This window comes from Hypanus sabinus, chromosome 1 (assembly GCF_030144855.1).
Source record: "Hypanus sabinus isolate sHypSab1 chromosome 1, sHypSab1.hap1, whole genome shotgun sequence".
Classification (NCBI taxonomy): Eukaryota; Metazoa; Chordata; class Chondrichthyes; order Myliobatiformes; family Dasyatidae; genus Hypanus; species Hypanus sabinus.
Window position 1 is genome coordinate 15,523,115 of NC_082706.1, and position 17,315 is coordinate 15,540,429.

The 17,315-nt window shown below is 44.3% G+C and overlaps 1 protein-coding gene across 1 annotated transcript in view; it reads right to left on the minus strand.

The window, feature by feature from the left end:
* Positions 1-17,315, minus strand: part of LOC132391060 (transcription factor COE2-like) — a 314,392-nt gene that overhangs the window by 118,421 nt on the left and 178,656 nt on the right. The window contains exon 7 of the mRNA XM_059963792.1: positions 5,302-5,383. Coding sequence (XP_059819775.1) covers positions 5,302-5,383 — 82 coding nt within the window. The remainder of the gene's footprint in view (positions 1-5,301; positions 5,384-17,315) is intronic.

Here is a 17,315-nt window from a genome sequence, read left to right on the forward strand (position 1 = left end):
AATTAGTCTACCAAATTCTAAAGCCTAATGTTTATGAATCTGGCCTGGTCAGTGAGTCATTGTTCACTTGGGCAATGATCACAGAAACCCAACGTGTAGATGAAACACTTTTTCACATCGCCTGTGGGTCTTCTGAAATTGTGCGTCCTCTCAATATCAACGCTTGTGCTTTGGGGAAATGTTCCTTCTGATGCTAGAAGCTGCCTCTGCTGTCTGCAGCAGGCAGAGAGCAGACAACCAGTGGTGGCTTGTACCTTGATCGTGTGAACACGGGCTACGAACAGGCTGAGCTTTGATATTCGGCACATTCTGAATTAATTGCCTCACGCACTCAGAGGAATTGCCGTTTGGGTGAGATTACAGAGGGCAGCTAGCTTTCTCAAGGAGACAGAGAAAAAAAACACATCCCAATTTTCAAGAGAGGCGGGGAAGGATTAGCAAAATTAATTTCTTGCATCTGGCAAACATAAAGGCATTTGTGCAAGGTTCATGCTTGGGATGTAACATAATCTGTAAAACGAGCGAATTATTCCACTTAATCATTTAAACAAGATTGCCGTAATGTGTTTGCAGTAGGGAGGGCTGAGATCTGTGGTCAGTGCCAGCGTTCGTCCCCCTAGTCAGTGTCCTGGGTCACTGGCGTTGACCCGACCCATCTGGAGTCCATCCGTCATCCGCCGACAACTTCCTGAGACACCTCCCTCCATTTCCTGCTGCCTTCCCCACCGCGCTCGCCGGCTTCCAGAACGGCAAATCCGCCCGAGCCCGATGCAATCCCGCTCCCATCCCCACACCGCCAGCCATCAATCCCGGCAACTTCAACATCTCTCGGATCTCGGGAAAGCGGTCAGGTTTGGGAACCGAGGGTGGGTTTTCTCTCTCTCTCTCTCTTCCCATGATCTGCATTCTTTGCTTGTGCAGCAATCTATTTTCTGCCAGAGAAGTATAATACGCGAACGCTACGGTTTAAACATAAATCCACGCGACGATCTCACGATCTGTGCAGTTCGTTCAACTTCACAGCGTTATTGGATGTCGCTGAGCCAGTTGTTATGCTTCCTTCACAAGTTTGCATCGATTCAGATAAAGTATGAAAATAAGTCAGAATAAATATTCATGGCGCCCATCTCCCAGGTAAATAGCAGGATATTTTCAGAAGAAAAACAAATCTCCTTCTATCCTGCCCTTTCAAATTTAGACGTAGCATGGGCTAGCATTCCCTCGACTCTCCTATCAGACTTTACAAGGTCAAAATTCAAAACACACAACAAATGGATATTCCCTGAGGGATTTTTTTTTTTAAAAAGGCACAAGAAGAGGACTGGTACTAGGACCCAAGGGAGAAGTTAAAGATGGAAAGGAAAGAGGCATACAATGTTGTCAAAGGGCCCTGGAGAATGGAGAGACTTAGCAGTTGACAAAGATGACCAGAAGAGGAGAAATAGAGCGAGATGTTACCAATGGGAGACAGGTTTATTTTTTTTAAAGTAGATAGATATGGGTCCTTTACACGCAGAGACAGAAGCAATTATAGGAAACGGAAATAACAAGAACATCGTGTAAATACTTCTGTACCTCATTTCATCTCAGAAGATAACAGAATTTACCTGGAAAATGAGGACGTTAAGAAAATTTAACACAATATAAAATAAAAGAATGGAAATGAAATCCTATACATTTCCTCGCCTATGCTACAAGATCTCAAAATGAATGGGTGCAGAGAACAAGAATACATTGATTTTTATCTTCTAGAACTATCGGGGTTCTGGACTGGTCTCCATCATTTTGAATATAACCTCGTTCAACAGGAGGAAGGGAGAAGAGGTGTACAGTCATTAGATTGACAAGAGAGCACTGAAATTTATTTTGAGGCACAGAGCAACAGAGCAATCATTTGATTAGTTCAACCCTTCATAGTTCAGTCTACAGTGAGGGATTGGCAGTGGAGAGAGTCAACAGCCTTAACTTCCTGGGTACCACCACGTCAGCATGTAGCTGCACTAACAAGGAAGGTACAACTGAGTCTTTCATTTCTGGGGTGGTGAAGGAAGTTTGACTTGTCAGTAAACACTCTCACGTCCACAGATGTACTGTTGAAGCTGTTTTGACTGGTTGCATCGGGGCCTGGTACAACACGTTGAATGCGCGGGAGCATGTGAACCTTCAAAGAATAGTGGATCAGCTCAATACATGATGGACACACCCTGAACCACCATCGGGAATGTCTACAGGAAGCACTGCCCCAAGAAGGCAACATACTTCATCAAAAATCCTCACCATCCAGGCCATGCTATCTTCTCACAGCTACTATCAGGTGCAAAAGCCTGAAGTCCCACATCACCAGGATCAAGAACTTGCACTTCCTTCGACCATTCTGTTCTTGAACCATCTGACACAACCCTAATCACTACAGTTCTTTGTACTAAAGTAGACTTTTTGTTCTAATTGTGTTCTTGGAATTGTGCTCTTTGCTGTAAATATCGTATGTAATTTATTTTTAATCCATATTTTTCTTGAAACTTTCTAATGCCCAAGTTGGTGCAGTCTTCCATTGATTCTCTTATGGGTTATTATTCTATTATGGATTTATTGAGTATGCCTGCAAGAAACTAAATCTCAGGGTTGTATATGTGACACTGCTGTAAGTGAGTTTTTACTGCACTTGTGCATATGTCAATAAACTCAACTTTGATTTTGACTTTCAGATGTTGGCTAAAGGGAAACCAGACACATAATTTTATAAAGCTGTAACTGAACAAAAGGTTGTAATACAGGTGAGGGACATGTGTGTTTGAGCCTAATGCACTGAGCACTGCACAAAAGATCAAGGAAAAACCTGGTAAGATAAGAGGATCATTGCTTGGGGTTCAGCTATTTACAATCTACACTCAATGGCTACTTTATTAGGTACACCTGCTCGCTGATGCAAATATCAAATCAGCCAATCATATGACAGCAACTCAATACATAAAAGCATGCAGACATGATCAAGAGTTGTTGTTCAGACCAAATATCAAAATGGGGAAGAAATGTGATCTAAGTGACTTTGACCATGGAATGATTGTTGGTGCCAGATGGGGTGGTTTGAGTATCTCAGAAACTGCTGATCTCCAAGGACTTTATGCACAGCAGTCTCCAGAGTTTACAGAGAATGGTTTTAAAAAAAATTCATTGGTTTTGGAGGCTCGTGTGCCTCATTGACCTGGAGAGCTGTGTTGTCTAGAGTGAGGGCTTTCTGCTTTGGCTCTTGCAGGGTCTTCCAAGCCAAAAAAATCTCAGACTAAGAGTGATCCACCAGTCCTCCAGACCAGGGCGAACAACCCTGACTGATCAAAAGAATAAATTGTTACAGAAACAGCAATGAAGCGTCCTTCTACATCTGTGTGTGACGGAGGAGCCCGAACGACACCAGGGGCACAATAGAGAAGATGGCCGAGGACAGACAGAGATGGAAGAACCTCATTGCTGCCTGAATCGCCAGCGGCATAACGGGCAGCAAGTAAGTAGGCAGAGGTGGAGTTGAGATATTAAATGTTGGGGCAGGATTAGTGGTCCTACACTGGCTAACATTTCTCAGCAACTGCTGCAATGTGAGTGAGATGTGGAGTGAATCTCCAAGCTGCTCCAAAATGCACCTTACGTTCAGGTACATCATTGGCCAATCCCCTCTTTAGTACTACACCTTTGATTTAGGGCTTTCCGAAGAATCTGACTGACAATGAAGCACATTCTGAGATGTTGCCACCAGTGGAGCATTGCAGCAGTCAATTTTTACACAGGAAGATCCCACAGACCTTCAGGCTGCAGTGAGTAAATAATCTGTCTTGTTTGTTTAGTGTAACATTAATTGAGGCGTAAAGATCGATCAGGACCCCTGCTTCTTCTCCCAAGCACTTCCTCAGGATCCAATAGAGAAACAAGATAGGGTCTTGGTTTAGTGTCTCACCCAGTGGATGGTGTTTTCAACATCTTAGACTTTCCTTGGTGTTGTTCCCACAAGGTCATACAAAAATTTCACTTTCATGCTTCAAGAAGGGGGACTTGAACCCAGAAGCTGCTGATGTTTATCAGGGTGTGTAAAACCATTAGGGATATAGAATGCACACAGTCTTTTTCCCAGGGAAAGGGAATCAAAAACTTAGGGCAGGGGTTCCCAATCTAGGATCCACAGACCCCTCAATGATAAGGCCCCATGGCATAAAAAAAGATTGGGAACCCTGACCAAGGTGAGAGGGTAAAGATCAGAAAAGGATCCGGGCAACTCCTTCATGCAGTGGGTGGTGTGTATATGGAACAAGCTGCCAGGGGAGTCTGTTAAAGCAGGTCCAAACTTGGTGGCCACTTTATTAGGTACACCTGCTTGTTAATGCAAATATTTCATCAGCCAATCACGTGGCAACAACTCAATGTGTAAAAGCATGCACAGATGGTCAAGAGGTTCAGGTATTATTCAGACCAAACATCAGAATGGGGAGGAAATGTAATCTAAGTGAATTTGACTGTGGGATGTTTGTCGGTGCCAGATGGGGTGGTTTGAGTATTGCCTGAACCTGCTACTCTCCCAGGATTCTCATGTACAACAGTCTCTGGAGTTTACAGACAATAGTGCAAGCAACAAAAAACATCCAGTGAGCGGCAGTTCTGAAGATGAAAATGTCTTGTTCATGAAAGATCTGAGGAGAATGGCCAGACTGTTTCAAGCTGACAGGAAGGCAACATTAACTACACTTTACAACAGTGATATGCAGAAGAGCATCTCTGAGTGCACAACATGTCAAACCTTGAAGTGAATGGGCTACAGCAGCAAAAGACCACATCAAGTTCCTTTTGTGTACGTAATGAAGTTTAACCGAGTGAATGTAAAAGACGTCGGGGTAGGTACATAGATAGGAGAGGTCAGGGCTAGCTTAGATTGGCAAATAGGATTAACTTTGATGGACATCTCAATCAGCATGAACATGTTTGTCTGAAGGGCTGTTATCCTTTGACTTGGAGTGGAGAAAGCGACAGACTGTGCCACAATTTACTCAACTGCCTTTGGTTTGGCCCCAACCTTTGAGGCTGCGTTAGCAGACCCCATCCAGAAATGTGGTGGCACATTCTATCGTTGGTGTTGCCTGGTTTGCAGGCTGAAAAAATCGCCCAGTCTTTCCGCCAGAGGCAAGTTGCTTGTGGGGGGGGGGGGGGTCACCCCATAGCATTCCTGATCACCTCCTGCCCACGGATCTTATATAATCCTCACCAGAATAGCGACCTCAATCTGTGATACGGAGTGAGCGGGAATGCTTTACGGTACAGTACCTGAAATCGGCGCATGTCCCGAGGGTTCCCCGCTGTTTTCAAACAGTTCTGATTACACTTCAGGAAGAACTTCAAGAAGAATCTGAAAACAAAACAAACATACTTTTTCACTGATGTGCCCCGCAAGAAGCAAAGAACCCTGCAATAAAATCCACATTTCCTTAACTCTGGGAATTCTCTGTTGCAGGAACATGGTAACTAGGAGCAGCAGTGGGAGTGGGTCGGTCAGCCACTCAAATCTTCCCACCAGTTAAGAAGATCATGTTCAATCTGATTGGAACCTGAAGTCTGCATTCCTGTCTACCCACAGAACCTTTCACCCCCTCGCTTATCAAAAATCTATTGGCCTCTGCCTTAAAGACTCTGCATCCACCTTCCTTTGAGGAAGAGAGTTCCAAAGACTCATGACCCTCTGACAGAAAGAAGTTGGCCTCATTTCTGTTAAATTCAGATTTATTCCATATCACATCATTGCCCTTGATAAAGGTCATCTCCTCTTGTGTTTCAATGCTGACCCTTGACCCCTGGTTCTACATCCTCCCATAGGAGGAAATATCCTCTCCATGTCCACTCTGCAAATCCCTTAGGGTCTTACATACTTCAATCAAGACCCTTTCCAGTCATTCCAAACTCTAGTAGGTACAAGTCAGTTCTATCCAACTTAGGTAATTTAATTGTTTATTTTTTATTTAAAGGTACAGCACAGTTACAGGCCCTTCCAGCGCAATGAGCCCGCACTGCCCAATTACTCCCACGTGACCTATATGTCTTTTGAAAGTGAGATGAAACCAGAGCACCTGGAGGAAACCCATGTGCTTATGGGGAGACTGTACAGTGGCGGAAACGAACCCGGATTGCTGGTGTTGTCACAGCATTGTGCTAACTGCTGTGCCCCACTAATATTACTCCACTGTATTCTCCCTTTGTGCAGACCACTGGCAACTGAGATCTGTAGTTCACAGCAAAGGACTGGAGAGGAAGGTGCAGTAGAGAGAGGAGGAAGACAGCACTCTGTTGCACAAACTGAGAGATGTGGCAAGGATCTGCTAGTAGTTAAGCAGGGATGGAGTAGAGGGGATAGATTGTGGTCTAAAATGGGAGGAGGGCGATGACTACAATAGGTTTATGGGCCGCCATTAATTTCTAATTCCTGGATGTATTCTGCCACAACCTTCCTCGAAACTGAAAGTGTCGTTCCTGAGACCAAGGTATTTCCGAATCAGGGTTATTGAGGAATCAGTTCAGTGCTGGGGTGAGTGAAGTTATCCACACAGGGTCAGGAGCCTGATGGTTGAAAGGTAATAACTGCTCCTAAGCCTGGTGGTGTGGGACCTAAGCTCCTGTATCTCCTTCTTGATGCCTACAGCGAGAGAGAGCATGGACTGGGTGGAGCGGGTTTTGGACGATGGATTTTGCTTTCTTGTGGTAGTGCTCTGTGTAGATGGGATCAATAGTGTGGTATCGAGTCACACGAAGGGTCAACTTGCCTGAGATGGCAGATTACCTTTTCCAAATGACACCAGTCAACCAGATAATCCAAGCTTTATGGCTACTATTACTGAGAATTCTTATTTTTTTTAAAAAAATTCTAGAGTTATTTGTGTTTAAGTACCCCCAGCTCCTGTGACGGGATTTGAACTTACGGTTCCAGATCAATGTTTGGGGTGCTCGCCAATAATCTAATCACAACACTACCTTACCCCAAATACTTCAACTCATATTCTCAGTATTATCTATCCACTCTTCGATCTGTCCATCCATCCAACTATCTATCTGTCCACCCATCCGTCTATTCATCCATCCATCCACCCATCCATTCTTCTATCCAACCACTGAATTCATTTATTTACCTCTTTATTTTAAAAATTTGAACAATTTTCTTCAGCACATTGGTTGTCAATCTTTATTTAAATAAAGAGTTTTCATAAATTCTATTGTATCTCTTTATTTTCCTGAAAATGAATCTCAAGATAATATATGTGACATATGCATACTTTTAATATTAGTATTAGACTTTGATGCCCACCCCCTACCCTTTTATCTTTGTTTTTAAACAGAGCCCTTGATTAACGCACACAAAATACTGGAGGAACTCAGCAGATCAGGCAGTATCTACGGAGGGAAATAAACAATCAAAGCCTTGGGCCGAGATCCTTCATCATAGCTTACATCCAGTTCACTGTCACCATCTGTTCTTCATAACTCTCATGTCGTCCAAATCTCTGTTCTAATTCCCACCCGTTCGCCCAGCATCTCTGAGCTCACTGACCTAGTTAGGAAGCACCTCAATAGTAAAACATTTATCCTTATTGTCTAATCTCTGTTATATCCTGAACACTACAAACACTGCCCTTCGATTTGTTAACTCCTCCAGCTCTGAGATCCATAAGCAACTCTGTGCTTCTCTAATCTAGGCCTTCTACCCACCCCTGTGTGTGACTACACCATTCCCAGCCTTGCCTCGAGCTGCTTAGAATTGCCTCCCTAAACCTTCCTCCTTCTCTCTCCTCCCTCATGAAGGGAAAAACAAAATAAAAACTGAAGATCACACAAAATGCTGGTGGAACGCAGCAGGCCAGGCAGCATCTATAGGGAGAAGCGCTGTCGACGTTTCAGGCCGAGACCCTTCGTCAGGACTAACCGAAAGGAAAGATAGTAAGAGATTTGAAAGTAGGGGGGGAGGGGGAAATGCGAAATGATAGGAGAAGACCGGAGGGGGTGGGATGAAGCTAAGAGCTGGAAAGGTGATTGGCAAAAGTGATACAGAGTTGGAGAAGGGCAAGGATCATGGGACAGGAGACCTAGGGAGAAAGAAAGGGAGAGGGGAGCACCAGAGGGAGATGGAGAACAGGCAAGAGTGATGGGCAGAGAGAGAGAAAAAAAAGGGGCGGGTTAGAGAAGTTAATGTTCATGCCATCAGGTTGGAGGCTACCCAGGCGGAATATAAGGTGTTGTTCCTCCAACCTGAGTGTGGCTTCATCTTGACAGTAGAGGAAGCCCATGGGAATGGGACATGGAATTAAAATGTGTGGCCACTGGGAGATCCTGCTTTCTCTGGCGAACAGAGCAGACAAACTGGAGATGCTAGAATTCATTTACTTATTTTAAATTTAGGGATACAGCATGGTAACAGGCCCTGTGAGCCTGCACCACCTAATTACAGTGTGTGACCTGTTAACCCGTATGTCTTTGGAATGTGGGAGGAAACCATGGCACCCAGAGCAGTCACGGGGATGACATACAAAGTCTTCACAGACAGTGGCAGGAATTGAACCTGGTTCACTTGCGCTGTGATAGCATTTGGCTAACCGCTACGTTAAAGAAGAAGAAGAATAGCCCTTAACTCGGCAGTGGAGTTATCGGGGCACCGTCATGACGGTGTTTCCGTAGCAAGCTGTTCTTGTTTTTACAAGGCTGAGTTGCTAGCTCGACGCTCAACCCGACTTGGATTCGAACTCGGGAATCTTCGTTCCGGGGTCCGGTGCCGATATTATTGCGCCACCAAGCGGGACAAAACTGCTATGTTAGCCGTCCAGGAAATCTAAAATAATATCAGAAAATGCTGCCACTCCAGTGCTCAGTGCTCTGATTTATGAAGGGCTTTCAGTGGCTTTACAGATTCCCAGATCCCTTTGTTCCACCACACACCTCAGTGCCTTACTAACCACTGTGCATGTCCCCTCCTGGTTTATCTTGCTAAAGTGCCGCATCTCACACTTACCTGCATTAAGTTCCCTCTGCCATTTTCCCAGCTGGTCAAGACCTTAATTCAAACTTTGATAGCCTTCCTCGCTGTACACTATGCCCCCAAATAGGTGTCATCTGCAAATTTCCTGATCTGCTTTACCACGTTATCATCTGTGACAAACAACAACAGACCAGCCCCAATACCAGTGGCACACCATGAGTCACAGGCCTCCAGTCAGAGAGGCAACCCTCTACTACCTTTACTTGCTAAGCCAATGCTGAATCCAATTTACTGCTTCATCCTGAACGAGTAAAATATTCCACAACATTTCAAGACTGCAATAACTACCTTACAAATAACTGAATTTATAGATTACTAAATGTTTCCTGAATACAAAATACCCTGTTCAGTTTCTAATATGCTCCAGGAATTGAAAACAAGTTGATAATGAGTGGGCTGGCAAAAATACTGAGGTTAAGTACCTATTGCTTGGGTCTGCACACAGCTGTATCTGGTTATTAATGTGCGGCTCTTTTACTGTGATTTATTTTACACAATGTGGTGACAAATCTACTTCAACGTCAAGTCTTCAATGAGACTGTGTAGCAGGAGCTGCGTCTGGTTCCCATTTGTAAAACAGGCCTATCATTAAAATACTGCCCACACTTACGTCAACCATGTTATTTGCGACCCATATTTCCTTTTGGGTGGTAGAGTGGAGAATTGTCTCTACCAAAGGAGGTGTAAGGTAGTCCTTCCCTCTGCAAGCCTACAGATCACCCATGGGCAAGGTGTGTAGCATCTGCTTAGCCCCTCGATCAGGGTCACATGAAGCCAAGGGATGATTGTATGAGCAGCTGGTGCATATCACAAGTCCTGGTTATGCGACCACTGACACCAGGCAGACAATCTCTGAAGAGTATTGATAATAGCTGGTAAAGACGCTGCCCAGAAGAAAGCAATAATGAACTACTTCTGTAGAAAAGTTTGCCAAGAACAATCATGATTGCCTACATCATAGCTGACTTGTAATCTTAAGGTCAATTAAGGATGGAAGAGGAGATGAGGAAAAGAGCAGGAGTAAAGAAGTTTTTTGAAAGGTTATAGCTTTACTTGTCAGGTGTGTTAATTGTGTCAAATCAAATCAGCGAGGATTGTGCTGGGCAGCCCACAAGTGTTGCCATGATTTCGGCACCAACATAACATGCCCAAAACTTAATAACCCGGATCTCTTTGAAGACAGGAGGAAGCCGGAGCAACTTGAGGAAACCCATGCAGGCACATGGAAAATGTACAAACCCCTTAAAGACAGCGGTGCAAATCCTACTGCTGGCACTGTAAAGTGGTTGTGCTAATCGCTACATTACCATGTTGCCCCAAGGCTGCCCAACGATTCAAACCTGCTCTGCCATTCAATATGGTCATCTAGGTCATTGTCATATTCATTTACTAACCCCTTGTCCATTGATATTCCCTTTTTGTCCATCTCTGGTTTGAATGACCACAATGGCTTAGTCTCCATAATCATCCAGAATTCATAAGTTTCACCAACACTCTGAGCAAAACTATTTCTCCTCACCTTCCACCCAATTCTGACACTCTGTCTAATGTGCCCAGACTCCTCAGCTGGATAAGCATTCCCCTGCATCCATCCCATAAAGCCTGATAAAAATGTTGATAGTAAGATTGCCTATCATTCTTCTAAAGTCCAGAGAATACAGCCCCAGCCTCCTCAATCATTGTTCCTAAAGCAAACCCATCTGGTAAATCTTTACTGGCCTCATTCCTACAGACATTTAGGGCAACAATGAAGGTCCTCCATCTCTGGCGGTGTTCAGGGCTTCCTTCATTGTGTCAGTAGCTTCCTCTCGGTTTTCACTACTGTCAGTCATGCAGGTCCTGGGTGGGGACTCAGGAATACCATCACACTCAGATGTAGAAGGATTCTTCATTGCTGTTTCTGTAACGGTTTTGTTTTACCAGTGAAGGTTGTTGGCCCTGAACTGTACCCCTGAACCTGGCAGACCAGTGGGCCGACCTTAGTCTGGCCTTTACCCTTTGACCTGTTTGGCGTAGGTGACCCTACCAAGAGCCAAAGCACAATGCCCCGACTCCAGCCAACATAGCTCTCCAGGTTATTGAGGCATGCAAGCCTCCAAACCCAACAACAAGGCTGTGGTCCTCTTTGAGGAGTGCCCTCATAGGCAATGAATATATAATGAATGGAGAGATTTGGACTATATTGACACAGGAGTGACTAGATGGCATTAGCTTAATTAGTTCAGCACAGCACTGAGGGCCGAAGAGCCTGTCCTGTGCTGTACTGCTCTGTGTTCTAATGGGGAAGTTCTTTCTAACATGGAACAAGTATAGGCAAATGGGATGAGCTCAGTTGGCCACAGTATGGCTCTTGACCTCACAGTCTACCTCGTTATGACCTTGAACATGATTATTTGGCTGCATTGCACTTTCTTCGTAGCTGCTACTCTTTATTCTGCATCATTATTGTTGATCTAGTTCTACCTCAGTGCACTGGGTAATGAATTGATCCTTATGGCCAGTATGCTTGGCACAGTTTCCACTGTATTTCAGTACATATGATTTGCCCCACTGTGTGGTGAACTGAGGCTGAGACGATGAAGCTCAGGTGTTCGGGTCCAGGGACTCAATTCTGTTGCTTGCTGTAGTGTTTGCACGATCTGTTCTTTCTCTCTCTCTCTCTCGGTCATTTTTTTTAAATTGTGTTCTTGTTTTGGAAGCTGCCTGTAAGTAGATGAATCTCAAGATTGTATCATTTATACCTGCTTTAATGTCCTCTGAACTTTGATCATGTGGCAATAATAAACCAATACATCCAGGTCCGTGTCAATTAGTTGGGCCAAAAGGCCTGTTTCCATGCTGTATTACTCAATGAGCTCTCATAAATACATCCTTCCTTAGTTAGGAGAACAAAGTTGTCCACAATACTCCAGATGCATTCTCAGCAAGGTCCTACAAAATTGCAGGAAGTGCTCTATACTCATATACCTCTTAATACTTGGTACAGCTGCACGATGGTCCTACTGGAGTACAAACACACCCAGGTACCTTTGAACATCAACATTACCAAATCGCTCACCATTTAACTCATTTTTTACTGTTACATACACCAAAGTGGATAATGTCACATTTTTCCACATTATTCTGTAACCCATCCGCCACGTCCTCACCCTTGCACACCACGATGAAGATTTGCTTTGTTGCATATACATCAAAATATGCAATGAAAGGTGTAGTTCCCTTCAAATCAAATCAGCAAAGACTGTGCTGGGGAAAGCCCGTAAGCGTTGTCGCACTTCTGGCGCCAATATAGCATGCCCAGAATGCTCTAACCTAAACCCTAACCACAAGTCTTTGAACTGTGGGGAGAAACTGGAGCACTCGGTCACCAGGGGAATGTACAAAACCCCACAGACGGTGGTGGCACTTGTGCACTGATCGGTGATCACTGGCATCCTAACCGCTATGCTACCGAGCCCCCCCCCCCCCCCCCACCCATATCGCCCCGAATCCTCTTTACGTGCGCACAATCCCTGCCGTACTGCCAGCAAACTCGGAAGTGTAAGGCTGGACCTCCCCGGCCAAACTATTGTTATGGATTGTGAAAACCTCGAAGAGGTCAGTGCCAGGTTTCGACGGGAGGTTTAAATGAGCCGTAGCCTACACACTTCAACCTCTGCGAGCACAGCTCGATTTAGTGCCTTCTCGAAGAAGGCAACATTCAATCAATAACCAGTCCAAGCATCTCTCGATCCATATTTGGTGGACAGGTTTGAATTATAACCTTAAATTGATCTTACAAGAAAAACATACTCTGTTTCCATGTTGCTGTTGCAATCTCTTTCTGATGCGATTGTCAGTTACAAAACTTCCCGTTTTACTTGCCTCCTGTAGATATTTGTAACAGGGGTTCTTTACAGTTCAGAATCAGTCTCACCATCAAACACTCTCAGAGCAGGGGCAGCACATGTTGATTAAAGAATAAAGCTCCCTCTGTAGTCTCCCAGCAAACATTCACAGTGCAGGCACAGAGCAGTTTAGATACAGAGTCAAGCTCTCTCTACCCTCTCCCATCAAACAGTCCCAGGAGATATGATATGGTTTGCACATAGAGCAAAGCTTCCTCTACACTGTCTTATCAAACATTCCCAAAGCAGGGATAGTAAGGGTTTGCTATATAGTAATGCTCCCTTTCATTCTGATGGAAGTTCACTGCCTGAGTTGCTAATGCTATTTCTCTCTACCATCAAGCAGGAGATACAAAAGTCTTAGGTCCCATACCATCAGGTCCAGAAACAGTTATCACCCTATAACCATCAGGTTCCTGATCCAGCATGGTTAACATCACTTACCTCAATGCTGAAATGACTCCAAAAACTATAGACTCACTTCCAAAGACTCTATAGTTCCTGTTCTCAATATCACTGATGTACATTTTTATTTATTATTCAAATGATTTTTGTACATTCGTTCTTCATTAGTCTTTGGTGTGTACTGTTTTTCAGAAATTTTACTGTATTTCTTTATTTTCTTGTAAGTGCCCGCAAGAAAATGAATCCCAAGGTAGTCTACGGTAACATACGGTAACGATAATAAACTTTGACTCTCCGAAAAAGCTGCCCAACCTGCTGAATATTTTCAGCATTTCCTGCTTTCAGTTCAGATTTCTTGCATCAGCCATTTATTGCCTTTCTAAATCTTCCTGTACACTATTTCAGTTAACAGTTCTGAGGCAGGTACACCACAGGTTAACTTCAGTTATGACCTTCTCTGCAACAATACCTTCTCTTCAGAAATAGCTCAATGGTTGAAAAATGTTTTGGAACCCTGAAAGATTTCCAGACAATCCCATTTCCTCCCACATCCCAAAGGTGCGTGGGTTGAAACATTCACTGGCCTCTGTAAATTACCTCAGTGTGTAAGTGAGTGGTAAAATCTGGCAAGATTTGGTGGGGGGGCGGTGCTTGGGAGACAGGGGAAACTAGAGGGGAGTGGGATATTCTAAGAGCTGCCAATGACCCAATGGCCCAATGGGCCAAAATTGCCTTCTATGTCATAAGGAATCATGCTACAGTGTCAACACTAATCTTCTTTCCTTTCTTCCGAACCTGAGAGCACTCGGTTTTTCTGAACTGCCCATCACACTGCTGGTGTTTAGGGCAGCAGTGAAGGTCCTCCATCTCTGGTTTTCCTCCAGCATGCCAGTGGCTTCTTCTCGGTTTTCACTGCTGTCAGTCACGCAAGTCTCAGGTGGGGACTTGGGAATAATATCGCACTCAGACATTGCTGTTTCCGTCACAGTTCTGTCTTACCAGTCAGGGTTGTTAGCCCTGAGTTGAACCCCCAAATCAGTGGACCACTTTTAGTCTGGCCTCAACTCTTTGACCTGTTTGGCGTGGATGACCCTACCAAGAGCCAGAGCATAAAGCCCTGACTCCAGCCAACACAGCTCTCCAGGTCATCGAGGCACGCAAACCTCCAAACCACAACAATGCTGTAGTCCTATTGGAAGATGGTAAACATAACCACCCCTATTTTTTGGTCTTGAGTTGCAGAGTCAAACCACCCCTTTCGGTAAACCCAGGTCCAACTCATCAGTAAACACAGGAGATGCAGTGGAGTCACATCTTTCTATATACACATCAGCTAGTGGACCCCAACAGGAGATTCCTGCAGGTTGTGTCTGAGGTTCACCATTTACAATTTATAAAAAAAAGTCCAGATGAAAGTTGTGTAAAGAACTGCATGTTTTCAGATTAGAGAGAAAGGACAGAAGATTAGTGTTTACTTTGTGCTCGCGATGTCCCAGAGAGCTGTGAAGCCACAATTGTAATTGTCAAAAACACCTCCATTTTCACTCAGTGAGCCCTTGCAGACAGCAACAAGATAATGATAAGACAATTGCCGATGGTGTTTTCTTCCTTCACTATTATACAACCAAAGATTAATAATCTGGAGTGGAAACATGGTAACATCAAGCACTTTTTGTATTACCTTGGCCACTTGACTAGGTAGAGTGAAAGAGTCCTAGAAAGATACCATAAGACCATAAGTTATAGCAGCAGAATTAGGCCATTTGGCGATCATTTCGCCATTGTGTGGCTAAAGAAATTCCTCTTCATCTCCATTCTGTATTGTCATTCCCCTATTCTGAGGCTGTGTCTTTTGGTCTTAGACTGTCCCAGTACAGGACACATCTTCTCTACATTTCTAGAGGCCTTTCAACATTCAATAAGTTTCAATGAGATCCCCTCATTCTTCTAAACCAGTGAGTATAGGTCCAGGGCCGTCAGAAACTTCTCCTATGATAAGCCTCTCAATCCCAAATCATTTTTGAGAACCTCCTTTAAACCCTCTCCAATGGCAGTTCTACTTTCTTAAATAAGAAAGCCAAAACTGCTCACAATACTCCGAGTGAGACCTCACTAGTGCTGTAAATAGACTCAACATCTAGTCCTCTCAAAATGAATGCTAACATTGAATTTGCCTTTCTGAGCACCAATTCAATCTGCAGATTAACCTTTAGGGAGTCCTGCACAGGACCCCTAAGTTGCTTTGTAGCTCAGAGTTTTGAATTTTCTCTCCATTTAGTAAATATTCTGTGCTTTTATTTCTTTTAGCAAAGTGCAAGACCATACACTTCCCAACATTATATTCCATCTGCCGTGTCTTTGCCCATTCTCCTAATCTGTGAAAGTCCTTCTGTAGCCTCTCAGCTTCCTCAAAACCACCTGCCCTTCCACCTATCTTCACAGCACAGAAACGGGTCCCTTGCCTTCATGGGAGAACTAGGCTGAGTTATTGTGGAAGCTTCTGGTGTTGGGTACCCAAGATAGCCAAGACTTTCTGACACCAAGCTGTATTTGGTACAACTCTAAATAAATCTCACTTCTGTTCACCCTGGTCCTCCCACTTGCTTCCCACTTCCTGGCCTAAAGCACAGACTTCAAATCCCCCTGACTCAATCCCAGAGTCTGTACTGACCATAAAGCACCTAACTACCCTAATCCTACACTAATCCCATTTTCTATTCTCCCATCATTTTCCTCAACTCTCTACCACTCACTAGCACACTAAGAGAAGAGAAGATCATTGGTGTCTCTCTTCCCGCCATTATGGACATTTACACTATACGCAAAGCAAACAGCATTATGAAGGACCCCACGCAACGCTCATACAAACTCTTCTCCCTCCTGCCGTCTAGGAAAAGGCTCCGAAGCATTCGGGCTCTCACGACCAGACGACGTAACAGTTTCTTCCCCCAAGCTATCAGACTCCTCAATACCCAGAGCCTGGACTGACACCTTGCCCTACTGTCCTGTTTATTATTTATTGTAAATGCCTGCACTGTTTTTGTGCACCTTATGCAGTCCTGAGTAGGTCTGTAGTCTAGTGTAGCTTTCTCTGTGTTGTTTTTTCACGTAGTTCAGTCTAGTTTTTGTACTGTGTCATGTAAACCATGGTCCTGAAAAACATTGTCTTATTTTTACTATGCACTGTACCAGCAGTTATGGTCGAAATGACAATAGAAGTGACTTGACTTGACTTGAAGAGAGATTTATAACAACCAATTAACCTACCCAACTGCATGTCTTGAGGGAGGAAACTGCAGCACCCAGAGGAAGCTCACACAGTCATGGGGAGATGGAGAATATTATGCATAGACAACACCGGAGGTCAGAATTGAAGTCCCAGATGTGATCCTCCACTGCTCCATGTGAGAGGTGCAACTGAAGGGGTCAGAACCTGTGCAATAATCCTTCTAATACACATGGGAGAACTTGGCCGAGTTACTAGACAGTAAGACATAGGAGCAGAATTAGGCCATTGATCCATCAAGTCTGCTCCGCCATTCCATCATGGCTGTTCCTTTATTTCTCGTCCTCAGCCCCACTCCCCGGCCTTCTCCCCATAACCTTTGATGCCATGTCCAATCAAGAACCCATCAAACTCTCCCTTAAATACACCCTACGACCTGGCCTCCACAGCTGCCTGTGGTAATAAATTCCGCAAATTCACCACCCTCTGGCTAAAGAAATTTCTTGGCACCTCTCTATCCTGAGGGTGTGCCTTCTTGTCCTAGACTCTCCCACCATGGGAAACATCCTTTCCACATCTACTCCATCTAGGCCTTTCAACATTCAAAAAGTTTCAATGTAATCTCCCCTCATCCTTCTAAATTATTCTGGGAGTGTCTGTCACTGGGTACCCAGGATAGCCAAGACTTCTTGACACTGAGCTGGAATGGGACAACTTTAGCTTCTCTTCAGTTCACACCTGGCCTCCC